At 38.0% G+C, this 19436-nt stretch overlaps 1 protein-coding gene across 2 annotated transcripts in view; it reads right to left on the bottom strand.

Moving 5' to 3' along the window:
- Window positions 1–19436, bottom strand: part of CA5B (carbonic anhydrase 5B) — a 69126-nt gene that overhangs the window by 38064 nt on the left and 11626 nt on the right. For both annotated transcript variants that reach the window (XM_069100644.1, XM_069100643.1), the window contains exon 2: window positions 9383–9566. In XM_069100644.1, the coding sequence (XP_068956745.1) occupies window positions 9383–9512 (130 nt within the window). In that variant the 5' untranslated portion in view covers window positions 9513–9566. The remainder of the gene's footprint in view (window positions 1–9382; window positions 9567–19436) is intronic.

Below are 19436 nucleotides of genomic sequence, written 5' to 3'. Positions count from 1 at the left end.
GTGGTTTTTTTCATTCTTTCCAGTCCTGTACCCCAATCCCTAGAATGTCAAGGGATGACCATATAACATATAAATCCTCTGTCCTAGCAAAACTAGCCTGCTCATTGCCTTATTTGTTATATCTTATTCCTAGCTGTATGTAGCTGATCATATTATACATATTATGTATCACATCTATGTAAGATGTGATACACAATATCTTACACCTTAGAGTGGGCGCAATATTTGTTAGGGATAACCACAGAATTAGACATTGGAAGGGCATTAGAGATCAACTATTTCAAACCCCACCTCACCATCTCACCAGTACAGTATCACAGAATCTCAGAGTTGGAAAGAACATTAGCAATCATCTAGTCTAACCTCTATCTGTTGGAGAATCCTCTAAAGTAGACTAACAATAAATAAGTAGCCAGCCATTACTTGAAGACCCCAACTAACTACTAGCTCCCAGGATAACCCATTCTATTTCTGAATAGTTCTTTCAGCTAGGAAGTTTTCCTTACATGGAACAAAAATCTACATCTCTATAATCTCATTGCACCTAGTATTACCCTCTGGTACCAAAAAAAAAAAAAAATCCAAGTCTTATCCCTCTTCCATGACAGCCCTTTAAAAAGGATACCTGAATAGAGCTAGTCTGTCTCCTCAAAGTCTTCTCTTCTCCAAGATAAGTGTCCCCAGTTCACGCAACAAGCCCATAGATGGCATGAACTTGAGGTCTTTCACCATCCAACTCACCCTCCTCTCGATGATTTTCCAACTTGTCAGCATACTTCCTACATTGTGGCACCATTATAGAGAACTGCACAGTAATTCTAGATGTGGTATGATAGTAGGAGACTTTGCATCGACTACCTGCCTGGCTTCAACTCCAGGAAGTAAGATGCCTCTCCTAGGATGAGCCATTAACTCTAATCTCATCGCCCTGTGGCTAACTCAAGCCTAGACTGATACCTACCTCTGAGCCTCCTCTCCCCTCTGACTGGAGGACTACCCAACTCCTCCCAATGCTTTCAGAAATGGGACTCAGTTTACTCCATTTTGCATCTGCTCCCCTTCTGATCACAACTCCATGGAACAACCCCTCTCCCCCTTTCCTACCTCCTTTGTTTGCATCCTCAGCATTTAGCACAGTGCCTGGCATATAGTAGGCCCTTAGTAAATATTTATTGAATATGGATTGGAAGCGTACCATTGGCCTATAATCACTCCAACCCTGAACACATGCTTCTCTTTTAAATTTTTTTTTGTATTTACTTATTATTTTATTTTTCCCCAGTTACAGGTAAAAACGATTTCTAACATTTGTTTTTAAAACTTTGAGTTCTAAATTCTCTCCCTTCCTCCCTCCTCACATCCTTCATTAAGAAGGCAAACAATTGGGGTGGCTAGGTGGCACAGTGAATAGAGCACTGGCCCTGGAGTCAGGAGGACCTGAGTTTAAATCTGGCCTCAGACATTTAACACAAAAAACTAGCTGTGTGACCTTGGGCAAGTCACTTAACCCCAACTGCCCTACCTTACCCCCTCCAAAAAGCCAAAAAAAAAAAAGGCAAACAATTCAATATAGGTTATGCATGTGTAGTTGTGCAAAACATATCCATAATAGTCATGTCATGAAAGAAAACACAGACAAAATAAAACTCAAGAAAAATGAAGAAAGTAAAAAAAAAGTATGTTTCAGTCTGTATTCAGACACCATCAGTTCTGTCTCTGGGGATAAAAAGCATTTTTCATCATACGTCCTTCAGGATTGTCTTGGATCACTGTATTGTGAAAATAGCTAAGTCATTCACAGTTGATCATCTTGCTGTTACTTTGCACACTGTATTTTTCATTTTGCATCAGCCCATGCATATTTTTCCAGGTTTTTCTGAGAGCACCCTGTTCCTTATTTCTTATAGCAAAATAGTATTTCATCATAATCACACACCACAACTTGTTCAGCCATTCCCCAATTGATGTGCATCCCCTCAATTTCTAATTACCCCCCTTTTGTTTTTATCTCTTCTGGGATATAGACCTAGTAGTGGTATTGCTAAGTCAAAGTATGCATAGTTTTTTAGCCCTTTGGGCATAGTTCCAAATTGCTCTACAGAATGGCTGAAGCAGATCACAACTATACCAATAGTACTATAATGCCTCATTTTCCCCACATCCCTTCCAACCTTTGTTTTCTGTCCTATTAGACAATCTAATAGGTATTAGATAGTGCCTCAGAATTGTTTTAATTTGCATTTCTTTGGTCAACAATATTTGTAATATTTTTTCATATGACTATAGATAGCTTTGATTACTTCATCTGAAAACTGATTGTATCTTTTGATCATTTATCAATTGGGAAATGGATCTTATTTTTATAAATTTGACTCAGTCCTCTATATGTTTGAGAAATGAGGTCTCTATCAAAGAAACCTGCTTTGAAATATTTTTTTTTCAGTTACTATTGCTAACTGTATTTTCCTCCATCGAACCCCCTCCCCACTTATTTCATTCTCTCTTTCTTTTCACCCTGTCCCAACTCAAAAGTGTTTTGCTTCTGACTACTCCCTCCCCCAATCTGCCCTTTCTTCTATCATAGCCCCCTTCTCTTATCCCCTTACCCTCCTACTTTCCTGTAGAGTAAGATAGATTATCTATACTCAGTTGTGTGAATATGTTATTCCCTCTTTGAGCCAATTCTAAGTAAGGTTCACTCACTCCCTTTCACCTTCCCCCTATACCCCTCTATTGTAAAAACTTCTTCTTGCCTCTTTTATGTGAGACAATTTACCCCATTCTACCTCTCACTTTCTCTTTTTCCCAGTACAAGCCCCTCTCAACCCCCCCCTTAATTTTACTTTTTAGATATCATCCTTTCATATTCAACTCACACCTATGCCCTCTGTCTATATATACTCCTTCTAACTACTCTAATAATGAGAAAGGTCTTATGAGTTACAAATATCATCTTCCCACACAGGAATATAAGCAGTTTAACCTTATTAAATCCCTTATGATCTCCCTTTCCTGTTTACCTTTTAATGCTTCTCTTGAGTCTTGTATTTGAAAATCAAATTTTCTATTTGGCTCTGGTCTTTTCATCAAGAATGCTTGAAAAGGGGTGGCTAGGGGGCGGCCAGGTAGCACAGAGAGTAAGAGCACCGGCTCCAGTGTCGGGATGACCTGGGGATGTAATCCGGGCTCAGATACTTAGCACCACACCCAGAAATAACTGGCCGTGTAACCTTGAGCAAGTTACTTAACCCCAATTGCTTAAAAAAAGAAAGAAAGAAAAGGGGTGGCTAGGTGGTGCAGTGAATAGAGCACTGGCCCTGGAGTCAGGAGGTACTGAGTTCAAATCTGGCCTCAGACACTTAACACTTACTAGCCGTGTGACCTTGGGCAAGTCATTTCACCCCGATTGCTCTGCCTCCCCTCCTCCAAAAAATAAAAGCAAAAAAAAAAAAAAGAACGCTTGAAAAGTCCTCTATCATTGAATATCGATTTTTTTCCCCTGAAGGATTATACTCAGTTTTGCTGGGTAGTTGATTCTTGGTTGTAATCCTAGCTCTTTTGCTCTCTGGAATATCATATTTCAAGCCGTCTGATCCTTTAATATAGAAGCTGGTAAATCTTGTGTTATCATGACTGTGGCTCCACATTACTTGAACTCTTTTTTATGGCTGCTTGCAATATTTTCTCCTTTACCTGGGAACTCTGGGATTTGGCTATAATATTCCTGGCAGTTTTCATTTTGATATCTCTTTCAGGAGACTGGTGAATTATTGCAATTTCTATTTCACCCTCTGGTTCTAGAGTATCAGGGCAATTTTCCTTGATAATTTCTTGAAAGACGATGTCTAGGATCTTTTTTTTTTCATGGCTTTCAGGTACTCTAACAATTTCTAAATTATCTTTCCTGGATGTATTTTCTAGGACAGTTGTTTTTCCCATGACATATTTCACATTGTTTTCTATTTTTCCATTCTTTTGGTTGTGTTTTATTGTGTCTTAATTTCTCATAAAATCGTTAGCTTCCATTTGCTCCATTCTAATTTTTTTTTTTTAAGCAATTGGGGTTAAGTAACTTGCCCAAGGTTACATGGCCAGTGTTTTTTTGTGTGGGAGTTAAGTATCTGAGACTGGAACCGATCCCAGGTCCTCCTGACTCCAGGGCCGGCGCTCTTATTCACTGCACCACATAACCGCCCCTCCATTCTAATTTTGAAGGAATCATTTTCTTCAATGAGCTTTTGGACCTCCTTTTCCATTTGACCAATTCTACTTTTTAAGGCATTCTTCTCCTCATTGGCTTTTTGGACCTCTTTTGCTATGTGGTTTAGTCTGTTTCTTAAGGTCTTATATTCTTCGTGTGTGTGCGTGTGTGTGTGTGTGTGTGTGTGTGTGTGTGTGTCTTATAAAGATATCTTATAAAGATAAGCTATTGGCTCATTTTTCATGATTGTCTTGCATCACACTGATTTCTCTTTCCAACTTTTCCTCTACCTCTCTTACTTGGTTTTCAAAATCCTTTTTGAGTGCTTCCATGGCCTGAGACCAATTCAAATTTTTTTTTTTTTAAAGCAATCAGGGTTAAGTAACTTGCTCAAGGTTACACGTCCAGGTGTTTCTGGGTGGGTGCTAAGTGTCTGAGCCCGGGATTCAATTTCCAGGTCATCCCAATACTGGAGCCGGTGCTCTTACACGCTGTGCTACCTGGCCGCCCCTTGATATTTTTCTTGAAGACTTTGGATGTAGGAATTTTGACTTTGCTTGTCACCATAACTTTCTACAGAGTTTTTTTTTTCCTGTTGTCTGCTCATTTTCCCAGCGTATTACTTGACTTTTAACTGTTTGTTAAAGTAGCATTCTGCTTCCAGGGTGGAGGGTGCGCTGTCTCAGGCTTCAGGGGTTTTGTTCCCCGTTTCTCAGAGATACTTCTAAGGATCTGTAAGCTTTCAGTTCCTCCAGGGGGGTGTGGTCTTGGGAGAGGTCTTGTCTACTCCCCTGGCCTGTGCTCTGGTCTATGAGTGACCAGAGGCACCCCCTTTCACTGTAGCCACAATCTCTGCTATGCTAGTGTTCTTCCTTGCCCTGGGACTGCCATCCAAGACTGGGACCCAGAACCAAGTATGGGCAAAGCAAGAGAGCCCTGCCTTAGTGCTACCAAAAAGACCCCAGCAGTATCCTTCTGACCAACTGTTCAACCCCCTTACCACTTGTGGGCAGAGAGCTACAGAAGCAGCTGCTGCCACTGCCGTTGCTGCTGCTGCTTCAGTCACTCCTAAGGCCTGCTCCTGGTTTGCTGGGGTTGGGGCTGTGTTGGTGCAACCTGCCCTGAGCTGCGTTCTGCTCTTATCCAGGTGTGACAGACCTTCCTCCTCATCTTCTGAGTTGTCTTTGGTATCTGTAGACTGAGAGGTCTGGAAACCAGCACTGTTGTCAGTGATTCAGTATCTCCGAGGCCTGTAACGGGTTTTCTGGGCTGGGGTCCGTACTGCCTGCATGGGGCTATTCTCCTCTCTCACCCTGAGGCAAAAGACCTTTCCTGCCCACCTTCCACGTTGTCTTGGGCTGGAAATGTGCTTCCTTCCATCTTTTTAAGGATTCTGCTGCTCCAGAATTTGTTTAGAGTCTTTTTTATTTTTTTAAAGAGATATTTGAGGGGGTTGGAGGAAACTCAAGTGAGTCCCTGCCTTTACTCCACCATCTTGGCTCTGCCTGCAACACATGCTTCTCAGCATGGCCACGGGCCATTTAAACTTTCATAGCTTCAGTTTCCTCCTCTGTAAAATGGGGATAATAACAAGTCCTAACTCATAGGTTTCTTGTAAGAATCAATTGAATAAATATGTAAAGCCCTTTGCAAACCTTAAAGCACTATATAAATGCTTTGTGATTCAGTCAGGTCCAATTCTTTGTTTCCCCATTTGGGGTTCTCTTGGCACAGATGCTGGAGTGGTTGATCCTTTTTGTCTCCAAGTAGTTTTACAGATGAGGAAACTGAGGCAAATATGGTAAATGACTTGTGCAGGGTCACACAACTTATAAGTGTGTGAGGTCAGATTTGGAATCAGGAAGATGAGTCTCCCTGACTCCAGGTCTGATGCTTTATCTAGCTGCCCCCATATAAATTCTAATTGTTATCAGCAATCTAAGATTGCATTAGCTTTTTTTTTTTTTTTTTTTGGCTACCATATGAAACGTCACTAAAAACCTCAAATCTTTTCCACTGAACAGTCACGCCTCAGGTATTGTATGGCTCCAGGGGTAAGCGTATAAAGATCTTATTATAACTTATGCCATTCAGCTCAAAAGTTTTGCCTCCAGGCTTAGTCATCATCTACAAATCAGAGAATCAAGACATCTATGTACCTTTATGCAAGTCACTGATAAAAATGTTAAACAGTAATGACGAAACAATAGATCCTGGAGTCATCCTACCAGAAGCTACTTTTCACACTGATATCAACCCTTTAATGACTTCTGTTTGAATCTGATCATTGAAACTACTCTACATTCATCTAACTGTACTTTCCTCTAGTCCACCTCTATCCATCTCCTCTACTCACATAGCAAAAGGGACTCCATCAAATGCTTTTCTAAAATCTATTTTATAAAACTGTTTCTATAGGATTGTCCTGATCTGGCTGCCTAGCAACCCCGACAAAAAGGTTGTATTATATGACCTCTGTTTGATCACTTTGTAATTACCATTTCCTTTTCTAGACGGTCACAACAAACTGTTCTTAAATTTTGCTCTGTTCTTAAATTTTTGAATTAAAGTCAAACTCCCTGTCCTACAGTTTACAGACTAGATTCACTTCTCTTTTCTGAAAAGCAGGATAACACATGTCCTTCTTCAGCCTGGTGGCACCTTTCTCATTTACTGTGATCTTTTGAACATCACTGACAGTGGTTCAATAGTCACACTGACCATTTCTTTCAGAACCCTGTAATATAGTTTGTCTGAGCCTGGTAACCTGAACTAATACGTTCAGAGAAGCTGTGTTCTCTTTTCTCATACCCTTATTCATCTGGGATTTTAACTCTCTCTTAACCATTTTTATTCCGTCCTTCTCTGTCCACAGACTATTTATTCTCCTTGGCAGAGATAAAAAAAAAAGAATCAAAACAGTTGAGCAGTCTTGCCTTTTTTCTGTTGTCCATTGTCATCTTCCTAGCCACCCTAATACCTAATAACAGGCCTATTTTTTTCTTTAATCCTTCTCTTTTCTCCAATCCCACCAAAATTCCTTCCTGATGTCTTTATCATTCCTTGCAAGCTTCAGCTCTTTCTGAGAACGCGTTTTCCTGATTTTCCTAATAGGACCTTGTGGTGATTTTGTATTCAACTTTAGCATCCTGTCCTTGCATTTATTTTTTCAAAGTGTGTGTGAATGTGTGTGTATACATTTACATACATAAACATACAAACAAATATACATTAAAATTCAATTAACTGTACATTTAGAGTCTCCTACACTCCCAGACTAACTTCTCCTTTTTTCTCTAATATGGGAATTTTTGAAAGAAACTGAATTGATGAAGATACTAATGTCCAAGAGTTTAAGGAACTTACTCAAGCCCCTATAACTGGTTAAAAGTCAAACCAGGACAAAAACAAGAGATTTTTTGTGCCTTGTCATCTGCATCATTCTACTAAAGATATTATCAAAACAATTACATTCACAGACCATGAAACAGAATGATTTTTAGGGGCCCTTTTATTAATTCATCAGTTACTGTAGTTTATTTTAAGGACAATAAATCCATTTTATTTGAGGACTGTCAAGGAAAAAGCTTTAAAAAATCATGGCAAAACCAAACTGCTTTGTTCTCAGGGATGTCACCAACCCCTGGTACAACATTTTACCACTTACAGGGAAGGATCAAAAACTTTCTAAATTCACATAATATAAATCTCTCTTTGCTTTATTTCTTATCCGAAAATACATTTTGTTCTTAATCCCATACCTTTCATTTATGAGGACTTAACATTATCATATATTCTTATGTACAGTCTGGGATGTCATAGCTGAATTCTTTTTCCTCACTGTACTACTGGAGCAGTTTGGTTAATTCTCAGTAATTGAATGGCATAATACTGAAAGAGAATTTTCTTTAACATTTAACAAAATCTATAGGCTTAAAAAATCAATATGCAAAATCAGTATTGTTAAGTAATTAGATCTCTGGGAACTCAAGTAGTATTTAGCAATGGTTAAATAGTGTGACCCAAGGATGAAATGAAGTTTCTGCAGCTTTCTCTCAATCCCAAATATAAATTCCTTGAGGGTAGGAATTGGATTTTTTTTCTTTGTATCTCTAAGATATAATGCATGTTCACTGTATTAAGTTGAATTGAAATACTAATTATAACACATAAAAATGTAGGTAGATAAGAAATTTAAGAAGATATTACCTCTGTAGAAAGGAACTGTAGCTTAGAGTTGAGACTCCAAAAAGGTTCCAAGCTACGTGAGGGTAATAGGTTACTAACCAAAATGGAAGATACATTAGGGAATTACTCTTGGTTTCTGGGGATTATCAGAGAAGTTAAAGTAACATAAATTTAAAATAATCCTATAGAGTAGCAGCACCTCTAAAAACACTTCTCAGGTAGGCCATCAACCAAAAGGAAATATGAAAACAAATGTAAACATGTGAAAATCACACAGGAACTACAACTGCCATGAGTGTTTTTAAGTATCTTACAAAAAAGAAAACTTTGTCTTAATTTGTAAAACAACTAGAAAAACATTTCTGCCTATCCCTTGTTATCCAAAGCAAAATCATACAACTGTCTTCATACCAAACAGATCCTGGATTTGAACTTTCCACTTTCAGTAAAAAAAAAAAGAAAAACAAGAAAGTTCTAACTAAAGAAATGTGACTCCTTCCCTCCCCCCTCCTTTTTTAGGAGCATGCCAGTTTCTTCAATTCAATGAGGCAAACATGGATGTGGCCAAACATGTTAGAAGCCACACCCAGCTCAGAAAATTTTGTTATGAGTCAGATCAGTCTATTTTAATGACACATTCCTTTTTAGAGGAAATAAAACCAACCTACAATTAAAAAATAACTTATGAATCTTCTTCAAACATCTGAATTAGATATTACTAATGAATTCCAGAAACCAATAGGTATCTGAGCCTACAGTTAGAAATCAAATCTAACGGAAAAAAACTGGAAAGCCTATTATCCTAATAATGTTATCTGAAATCTGCACCACTTTTATTTAATAATAGAACATATGCAATACTGTACTTTACCATTTTGACCTATGAAAATGTTGACCCGTTTTTGGTTTAGATTGTTATTACATATCCATATAGTAACATAAAACCAACAAATATTTAAGAGTATGATTGAAAAACAAGTGATATATACTCACTGGCCCGATTCCTGCTTTTGAATGTGCAGGTATATAAACTGCAATGTCTCCCTGGTACAGATCGCTGATTCTGGGTCATTTTCCATAGCAGCTTGTATGGAAAGGTCTTCAAGTTATTTAACACTACCATTTTTAACCTGATGCCTTTATCAGTTCCAAAAACAGTTTTTAAGAACTTCAGCACCTAATAAATAGAGGTCAATGGGAAAGGCCGTGAAAAACAGAGATTAAGACAACCAACAATAACAAAGAAAACAAAATCAGACCATTAATATACAACCCTTTTCTTGTAAAGGGAAAAAAGTACCCGAAATGAAAGTTAATGTTTGATCTGATCCTGTGCTTACTACTCATTGGCTACATGTGCTGAAGGGCAGGGCTAGCTGATGATTGTTCCATGAAATGCTGTGCCGGTCCCTCAGGGTTGGCAAATACTGACAGTGAAGGTTCAGAGCCTCTGACATATGAAAGGAAATACTGTTTATATTACAGTTACTCAAATAAGTTTCTTTCTTGTTTTTCTTTTATAAATCCTAACTATTCTACTAATTATTTAATATGGTCTTTAAGAATTTAAGTACAGATCAAGAACTAAAATCCTCTCTTTGAAATTTGAATGGGCAAAATATTCTTGAAATATTTTTTTAAAGTATCATCCCTTTAAAAAAATTAATGTAATTGTCTCTCCTGAAATATTTGTATAAGAACCAACTGTAAATGTCACTTTTGATCAGTTTTAGGATTTTTAAAATGCCTCTGGAAAAATAAAAACCTAAACAGAGCAATCCTGTCAACCTATCTAGAAAACAAAATCTTGTTTTTTAGTCCAGATAGTTTTTCTAAAAAAAAAAAATTCTGTATCTTAAACAACTGCTAAAATCAACTGTTATATTATAATAGACACCATAAAATTCACAGTAAATTTAATATACATGAATGACTTTTTTTCCTTCAACACTCAACATAGCTACAAACCAATTTTCTTCATAAAACAAGAAGTTTTTGAAATGTTACAAAATGTGTTAAGATTATATCACCAGCTCTGACCTCTCACTTTAACTCCAAATAGGTACTACCCACAGGTGGTGCTTGAAATGGACCCAAAAAGAATAGTTTGACTTTAGGCAAACATATTTCTTTGTGTTCCACATTCCTTATCTCTAAAATGGAAATAATGATATCTTACTAAGTTATTACTAAAACATGAGAAGGATCTATGATTTAATCCCAATATGGAAATTCTCTTCAGGAAAACAGAATCCAGCAGATATCAATCTATTTCTGGTTTAGCAGATTAAGCCCTAAAGTATTTCTTTAGGCACAGAGGTTAAGTGACTTGCCCAGGGTCACACAGCTAGTAGGTATCAAAGACAAAATCTTTCTCACTCCAAGCCCAGTGGTTCTATCCACTACTCCATGTTTCTTCGGCGATAACATTAGAAGCAAATAAGATTGTACATGGGAAAGAAGTTGAGGTGTCGGCAAAGTTGTCATGTTGGTGATGTTTATACACCTGCCTTTTCTTTTAGCACCTTCTTCCTTACCAAATTCCTAATGTTTAATGCCAACCTGTGAGATCCTTGCAGTACAGAGGAAAGCAAGGGCTGATGAGTTTAAAATATCTTAGTGTGAATTAGATTCTGTTATTCCTAGAAACTTGGATTTAGAACATGCACATTTTCTTAGGGTTTTGTTAAAAGATTCATTTAATCACTGAAGTCTTGGACTTTTTGCATACCTTTGCCAGTGAACTTCAGCCTATCATGTAACCTGTTAAGTAGTTAGGGAAGTAAAATAAGTAAATCTTTCTGTTTAATAAAATGACCATTTTAAAATAAGTTAAGGAAGGTGAAGAGGCAATCTGGTCCAAAGATCTTCTTGGAGGCAAGAGGACCTAAATTCTGGTCTTCCCTCTAACATAGTAGCTCTATGACAAATAGACAGTAATTCTCAGTGAACTTGGAGATAAACTTTCTTTTTTTTCCTTTTCTTTTTTTTAATCAAATACTTTATTAACTTCTAGTTTACATCACTCATTTCCACAAGATTTTGAGTTACAAATTTTCTCCCCATTTTTCCCCTACCCACCACCCCAAAATAGCAGTCCCACAGGATATCCCCTCCTCCAATCTGCTCTCTCCCATATCTTTTCCCATACCCCCTCTGACTTACCAGTAGGGCACAGTGGATCTCTATGCCCCAGTGCCTGTATGTACTATTTCCCAGTTACATGTACAATAATATTAATAATAATATATGTATACATATATATTTTTAAAATTTGATTTTAAAACTTTGAATTCTGGATTCATTCCCTTTCTCCTTGTCACCCACCCTTACTGAGAAGATAAGCAGTTCAGTATACGTTGTATATGTATGCAAAACATATATATGCAAAACATTTCCATAGGGGATATATTGTAAAAGACTGACTATATTTCCCTCCCTCCTACCCCACCTTGCACTTGTTTTGTCTCTACTTTGATCCTGTCCTTTTTTAAAAGGGAGCTTCGAACTTCCTTCCCCCCCAGGCTTCCTTCCCTTCCATCATCTCTTCTCTCAACCCCTTCCCCCCTACTCTCCTGTAGGGTGTATGTCATTCCCTTCCTAAGGCAAATTCAATGGGAATAAGGTTGATCCATTCCCTTTTACCTTCCTGTTCTTCCCCTCCATTGTAACCATTTTCCCTTGCATCTTCTATATGAGATAGTTTACCCCATTCTGTCTATCTCCATCCCTCTCATTATATTTCTCTCTCACCTCTTAATATCACCTTTTAAGTATCATCCCTTCCCATTAAATTGGTCCTGTGCCCTCTATCTATGTATAACTATATACATATATACACAGATTCACATATGTATTCATATGCCCATATACCCTCCTATGTAGACATATATGTATACGCATTTATTTATATGTATGTGTGTGTATATATATATATACACACATACATATACTTTTCTATTCCCTTCAACTATTCTCATATTGAGAAAAATTTCATAACTTACAATTATCGTTTTTCCATGTAGGAATGTAAATAGTTCAACTTTGATAAGTTCCTTATTATTTCTTTTCCCTGTTTACCTTCTTGTGCTTCTCTTGCTTCTTGTATCTGAATGTCAAATTTTCTATTCAACTCTGGTTTTTTCATCAAGAATGCTTGTAAGTCTTCTATTCCACTGCATGACCATATTTTCCCCTGAAACATGATACTCAGTTTTGCTGGGTGGGGGATTCTTGGTTTTAATCCCAGCTCCTTTGACCTCTGGAATATCATATTCCAAGCCCTTCGATCATGCAGTATGGAAGCTGCCAGATTCTGTGTTAACCTGATTGTGTTTCCACAATATTCAAATTGTTTCTTCCTAGCTGCTTGTAATATTTTCTCCTTGATCTGGCAACTCCAGAACCTGGCTATAATATTCCTAAGAGTTTTCTTTTTGGGATCTTTTTCAGGAGGTGATCAGTGAATTCTTTCAACCTCTATTTTGCCCTCTGGTTCTAAAACAACAGGGCAATTTTCCTTGAAAATTTCTTGAAGGATGATTTCTAGGTTCTTTTTTTGATCATGGCTTTCAGGTCCAATGATTTTTAAATTATCTCTCCTGGATCTATTTTCCAGGTCAGTGGTTTTCCCAATGAGATATTTCACATTGCCTTCTATTTTTTCATTTTTTGAATCTGTTTAATAGTATCTTGATTTCTCATAAAGTCACCAGCTTCCATTTGCTCCATTCTAATTCTGAAGGAATGATTCTCTTCAGTGAGCTTTTGAGATTCTTTTTTCCATTTGGCAAGTTTGGCTTTTTAAGGCATTCTTCTCTTTATTGGCTTTTTGAGCCTCTTTTGCCATTTGAGTTAGTCTATTTTTTTAAGGTGTTATTTTCTTCAGTCAGGTTGTTGACTATCATTTCATAATTTTCTTGCATGGTTCTCATTTCTCTTCCCAATTTTTCCTCCATTTTTCTTACTGGGTTTTCAAAATCCTTCTGAAGGTCCTCTATGACCTGTAACCAGCTTGTATTTTTCTTGGAAGCTTTTGGTAAAGGAGTTCTGACTTCACTGTCTTCCTCCTGTTCCATGCATTGATCCTTTTTGTCCCCAAATTAGGAGTGTAAAGTTGGGTTGCTCTGCTTGCTTTGCTTCCCTCATTTGTTCACATTGCCACTAAATTACTTGACTTTTGGGCTTTCTGCCACAGTAGGACTCCACTACCAGACAGGGGAGATTCATCCCAAATGCTGGAGTTTTCTCAGCTGCTGAAGGTATTAGTTGAGTGCCCTCTCTGAAGCCTCCATACGCTCTGGCAAGCTGGTCAGGCACCCCAGGTCCTCCACCCTAGACAGCAATGCAGATTCAAGCAGGTTAAAGCAAGAGTGATTACCCCTCAGACTGGTCGCTTGGTCCCTCTACAATCTGCAGGTCAGGAGCTAAAGCTGTCACGTGGCTGTGGCTGCTTGGCTGCTGCACTTCAGTCGCTTCTCGCCCTGGGGGGCAAAGGTTTATCACACTCCCAATCGACCAGATCCCAAAGTCCACACTGCACTTACCTCTCACTTTGTCCTTAGCATCTATGTGTTGATAATTCTGGAAACCACCACAGCTACCAGGTGGCTGGTCAAGCCCACCCTGAGACTAAAACCTCCAGCTAACACAGGGCTGGGCTTGGCTCCCAGAGCACTGTGCTGGATGCTTCCTGCCGGCCTGCCAGGTTCTCCTCAGCAGGAGGTCAGCTTCTCTGTGTCATTTTGTGGGTTCTGTAGCTCCAAAATTTCTTCAGAGTCACCTTTTACATGAACTGGACGAGGTGGAAGCCGGAGCCCCGCGGAAGTCCTGTTTCTACTCCGCTATCTTGACTCTGACTCTTGGAGATAACTTTCTAAAACTACAAATTAAAAAACTGATGCCTGTTTGCATAGGTGGAAGGAATTTCTTACTAAGAGTTTTGTACACAACTGAAATCCAGTTCTGGACCAAAAAGGAGAGAAAAAGTTGAGTTTCTTTAATCCTTAACTTAGTACTTTGGGGTCAGTCTTTAAAGGAGCAGATGACCCAGGGTGTCTCTAATTATCTTGAAGGTAAATTTTTAAAGTATTAGTATTGAAACCTGCTCTAAATAAAATTTGAATTCATTATTTTTTTTTTTTGGAGGGCAATTGGATTTAAGTAACTTGCCCAATGTTACATGGCTAGTTCTTGTGTGTGGGTGTTAAGTGTCTGAGGCTGGAACCGAACTCAGGTCCTCCTGACTCTGGGGCCGGCGCTTTACTCACTGAGCCACCTAGCCTCCCTGAATTCATTTAAATTTTAGAAATAAATACAAAGATCATAGGACTTCACAGCTAGAAGATATGTTAGTGTTAGTATGGTCTAATTACTCTATTATTTTACAGATGAGGAAACTAGAGCCTAGAGATTTACCCAAGGATCGATCATACAGCAGGTTAATGGCAAAACCTGTGGAGGAAATATGATGTTATTTCTCAGCAACTAAGACCTTAGTTTTGCCATTAGCTTGTTGAATGATCTTCAAATCTCTGGGCCTCATTTTCATCATCTGCAAAATGAAATGACAATACTTTTAGGTGAGAGGGTATATGAATCCTAGGTTCACCCAAGGTTGAGAATGACAACTTTAAATGTTGGGGGAAATCTGGCTTATGGTTTTTAAGAGTACATGTAATAAAGTGTTAAGTTAGTTATCTTTGTATCTACCACTCTAAATAATAACAGTATCAGACATTTGTATAATGCTTTGAGGTTTTTACAAAGTGCTTTGCATTACTCATCTCATTTGATATTGAAAATAACTCTGCAAAATAGATAAAATAAAATTATAATCTTAACTTTACAAATAAGGAAATTGAGGCTTAGTGATGTGAGCCACAAAGGTATTGTTGACACTCAAGTCTTCCTAAGTTGCAATCTAGCACTTTTCTACAATACACCTTCCGAAGCAATACTGAAACCATAGCAAGGCAAAGCTATATGCGTGTGTTAAGAGTGTACTCTGCGGGGCGGCCAGGTAGTGCGGTGAGTAAGAGCGCCGGCCCCGGCATCGGGAGACCCGGGATCGGTTCCGGCCTCAGATACGCAGCACCCACACAAAATAACTGGCCGTGTAACCCTGAGCAAGTCACTTCACCCCAACCGCTTATTAAAAAAAAAAAGAGCGTATTCTTCTCCAGGTATTACGATGAGCCCTAGAGATACAAATACAAGGAGAAAGACAGACAACCGCTAGTCACAACGAGTTTCTGTTTGAATTGTTGTTGTTCCTTTGTCTCAGTCATGTTCAACTCTTTTTGACCCTATTTGGGGTTTTCTTAGCAAAGACACTGGAGTGGCTTCCCATTTCCTTCTCCAGCTCCATTTTACAGATGAGGAAACTGAGGCAAACAGGGCTAAGTGACTTCCCCAGGGTCATACGACCAGTAAGTGTCTGAGGCCAGATCTGAGATGAGTCTTCCTGGCTCCAGGCCTGGCACTATCTACTATGTCATCTAAGTGCCCCATTCTATTTGAATGGGGGAAGACAATACATAAAAGGAAGCCGATAAGACATAGTGGCAAAGTCAGGAGAGTTGGAAGTACAAGGGGGGGAGGGGTGGTAATGAATCATGACTACATAGATGGTAGGGGGGGGGGGGGGGGGGGTGGGGGGGTAATGAATCATGACTAGCATAGATGGGAGCCTCAAAATGGAGTCTTTCCAAGAAACTCAGTAATGGAGAAGGATGCCACCATGTTGGAAAAATATTGTGGGGTGAGCTGGCCCCAGATACTGATGGAAGTTCTAGGGTTGAGAAGGCAGTCAAGTTATAGGGACAAAGTACTTAAAGCCAGAAGCACAGCAAGGAAGGGGAACGATTCGTGGCCAATATGGGTTAATGTCCCCAAAATGAAGGCCTTGAATGAGAGAAGAGGGCTAACGCTGAGCTACAAACAACATATTCTCAAATGCCTACTTTCTCTAACTGTTGAATTATAGGATTTAGAGATGAAAGGGAGACTTGGAGAACATTTAGTCCAATCAAGGCATTTTATAAATGAAATAACATTCCCACAGAGATTGACTTTCTCAAGATCACATAGATTATAAATGAACAAAAATTCCATATAATTCTAGAGTTCATTATCACAGAATGATAGAATCTCATAGTCAGAAGAGATCTGACTAGCTAGTCTGACTCATACCTGAACAAGTATATTCTCTACAGTATAACCAAGTGATTATATACCAAGTCTCTTCTACGGGCTCAAAATCTCTAGTTCCTTCAAATGTTCCTTACATAGCAAGCTTTCAAGGCCCTTCACCCCCAGGCTGCCTTTCTCTGTATGTTCTCTGACTTATCAAAGTCTTTCCTAAATTGTGGCACCCAGAATTGAACACAGTCCAATAGACATGATTGCAGATGTGACTGGATTTCCTTTCTCATAGTACATCAATCCTCCTTTACTCAGTATATTAATCATCATTTATTTTCCATAGATAATTGGCTATTTAAAGTAAAAACTCTAGTAACAGTTCAGCAAAAAAAAAAAGGGTGGGAAAGCATATAACTATTCAAGATTTTTTTTTTAATGTGTAGGAAATGTGGATAGAAATCAGAGTTTTGACATAGGAAATCAAAGCTTTACCTGTACTAATATACCCTTTAACCCAAATACTTTCCCTTTTTTCTCCATATCCATATCCTTGCTTAATATCACAAAGTAAGAGAGTCCAGTGTAATTTTGCACTTTTCAAACTGTAATTCAGCTTGGCATGCCGTTGCATAATTTAACATTACTGTTTAGCAATCACAAAACAGTGTTAGCACTTGTAGTTCAATAGAAAACTTACACAGGAGTTCCAAAACCATGGGTGACTTGGGAGATGTTTTAATAAAGCTATAAAAGAAGTTGACATTTTTAATAGTACTCCCCAGATTGAGCCTTCAATTATTATTTATGCTTCATATGCAAGTCTTCCACTTCACTGAGATTAAGGTCAACAAAGAAAAGTTCCTTCAATTTCCTTCCTTCATACCTTGAAGCTCTTTAATATCTGCACACACATTTTCTCTTTTCCTTTCATCTTATAAGATATATCCTTCCTCCCTTCCAGTTAATACTGTCTTTATAAATGTATCCTTTTCTACTTTCCCCAGAAAACTACTTCCAAAATCATCCCTCATTACTCTCATTAAATTTTTCGCCCTATACAGGCCTTTTCCCATTTGCCTATAAATATACAAAGACTTTCCCAATGATTTTTTTAAAAAGCTTTCATCGGCTCTTCTACACTGTCAAGCTTTCATTCAAGCTCTCTCCTCCTATTCACTAACAGAAGTGGAAAAATAGTTCACACAATTGAAAAGCCTTCCACATCTTTATGAGAATATGCATTAAGCATATATCTGATGAAAATGGGAGAAAAAAAAGGAAGAGGCAGGTTTGCACAAACAATACTCTATAGCAAACCAAATCCTGTAGCCACATAGCTGCCTGAAAAATCTTTCAACAATGAAGATGTTGTTTTGATGTTTGTTGATTATCTTTGAAAAAAAAAGTTTTGCCTTCTAAAAACCAAATTCAGTTTTAAAGGCTCTCCTCCAACAAGGCACTTCATGCATATATTAATGTCATACAAGATTCCTTGACAAATGCAAGCAGAGAGACTTCTACCAAGATCCAGAGTGAAAGGTGCCTCTAAGCCCAGCCCCTCACCACCTCATAAAGAAATGTGACAAAGTAATAAAAATAATGACACAAGAAGCCAAAGGAAGCAAATTACCACAAGGTAATTAGTTCAGAATGGATATTGCTGGTGAGACCCCACTCTATACCCCAAGCTGCAGCTTGCAGAATTTACCACTCAACAGCATTCTGGCCAGAGGCCACCACCAACTTTCACGAATGAGGTGAAGCCTGTGAATTTAATTAGTTCTCATAATGCAGATGGGAAGAAACAGCTGACTGTGGATAAGGGCATAAACATAGACTGTGGATAAGAGCATAATAGGCAAAGAAATCTAGGACTTAATACTCCTAGAAGAGAATGGTTTCCAAAGAAAAGGAGAAAATGCACATCTTTCCCTTCTTTGCAAAGGTGCAGGTCTGTGAGTATAAACTATTGTATATACTGTTTGACTACAATGACATGTTCATTAATTTTGCTGAATTGATATTTGTCTCATTGCTTTTTATTCTCCATTATAAGGATGACTGACTGAGTAGAGGAAAAGGTAGGAAGGAGTATATTTCAAAATGAATGTCACATAAAAACAAGATATGAATTACAAGTACAAAAAAAGCCTATGATAGGATGGTCAAGTGAAAAGCAGAGTGTAAGCTCCCCTATAGCTACATCTCCAAGTCTTGCTTTGGCAACAAATCAAAAAGTCACATCATCTTTTACAGAATTTGACTGGCCCTGAATCATGTAACAAAGAACAGAAAGTCGGGGACCATCAGAGAATTTGACAAAGTAGAGAAAATGAACAAGCAATTTAGGAAGGGAACAAATACATTAAATAAATATTATGGCGTAAAGGAAATAGAATTTTAAATGTCTGAGGAAGAAAATACTACAACATATTTTGCAGGACTCACAAAATGACAATGCAACGACTATAAGAACCTCTAAGGTAGTTCTGAGGAGCAATGAATGAATTAAAAGAAGAAATATTTTAAACATTTATAGAAATGAAGATAGAAATCAAAGCTTTTATATAGGAAATCAATATGATAAAGAGTGTAGAGAATTTAGAACAAACAATGGAGAAATTCTCTAAATTTTAGAATCTGCAGATTCCATGAAAATGAGGAGGAATACTTGAGTTTTTTTTTTAAAGCAAAAACAGAAGAAAAATGAATGAAACAAAATTTAAAGAAAACAAGATTGGAAATTTTAAAAATTAGGTCATGATCCAAGAAAACTGAGTTTGTTCATTCACAAGGAGTTTATATTCTAATGGAGGAGGCAACAAGTGTATATGTATATGTGTATATGTGTGTGTATGTGTGTGTGTATGTGTGTATATATGAAAGAGAAAATAAATATGAT

The sequence above is a fragment of the Petaurus breviceps genome, unplaced genomic scaffold, assembly GCF_028583685.1.
Source record: "Petaurus breviceps papuanus isolate PSGF00001 unplaced genomic scaffold, PetGlider_PUasm1.0 419, whole genome shotgun sequence".
Classification (NCBI taxonomy): domain Eukaryota; kingdom Metazoa; phylum Chordata; class Mammalia; order Diprotodontia; family Petauridae; genus Petaurus; species Petaurus breviceps.
This window is presented reverse-complemented; position numbering and strand designations above follow the sequence as displayed.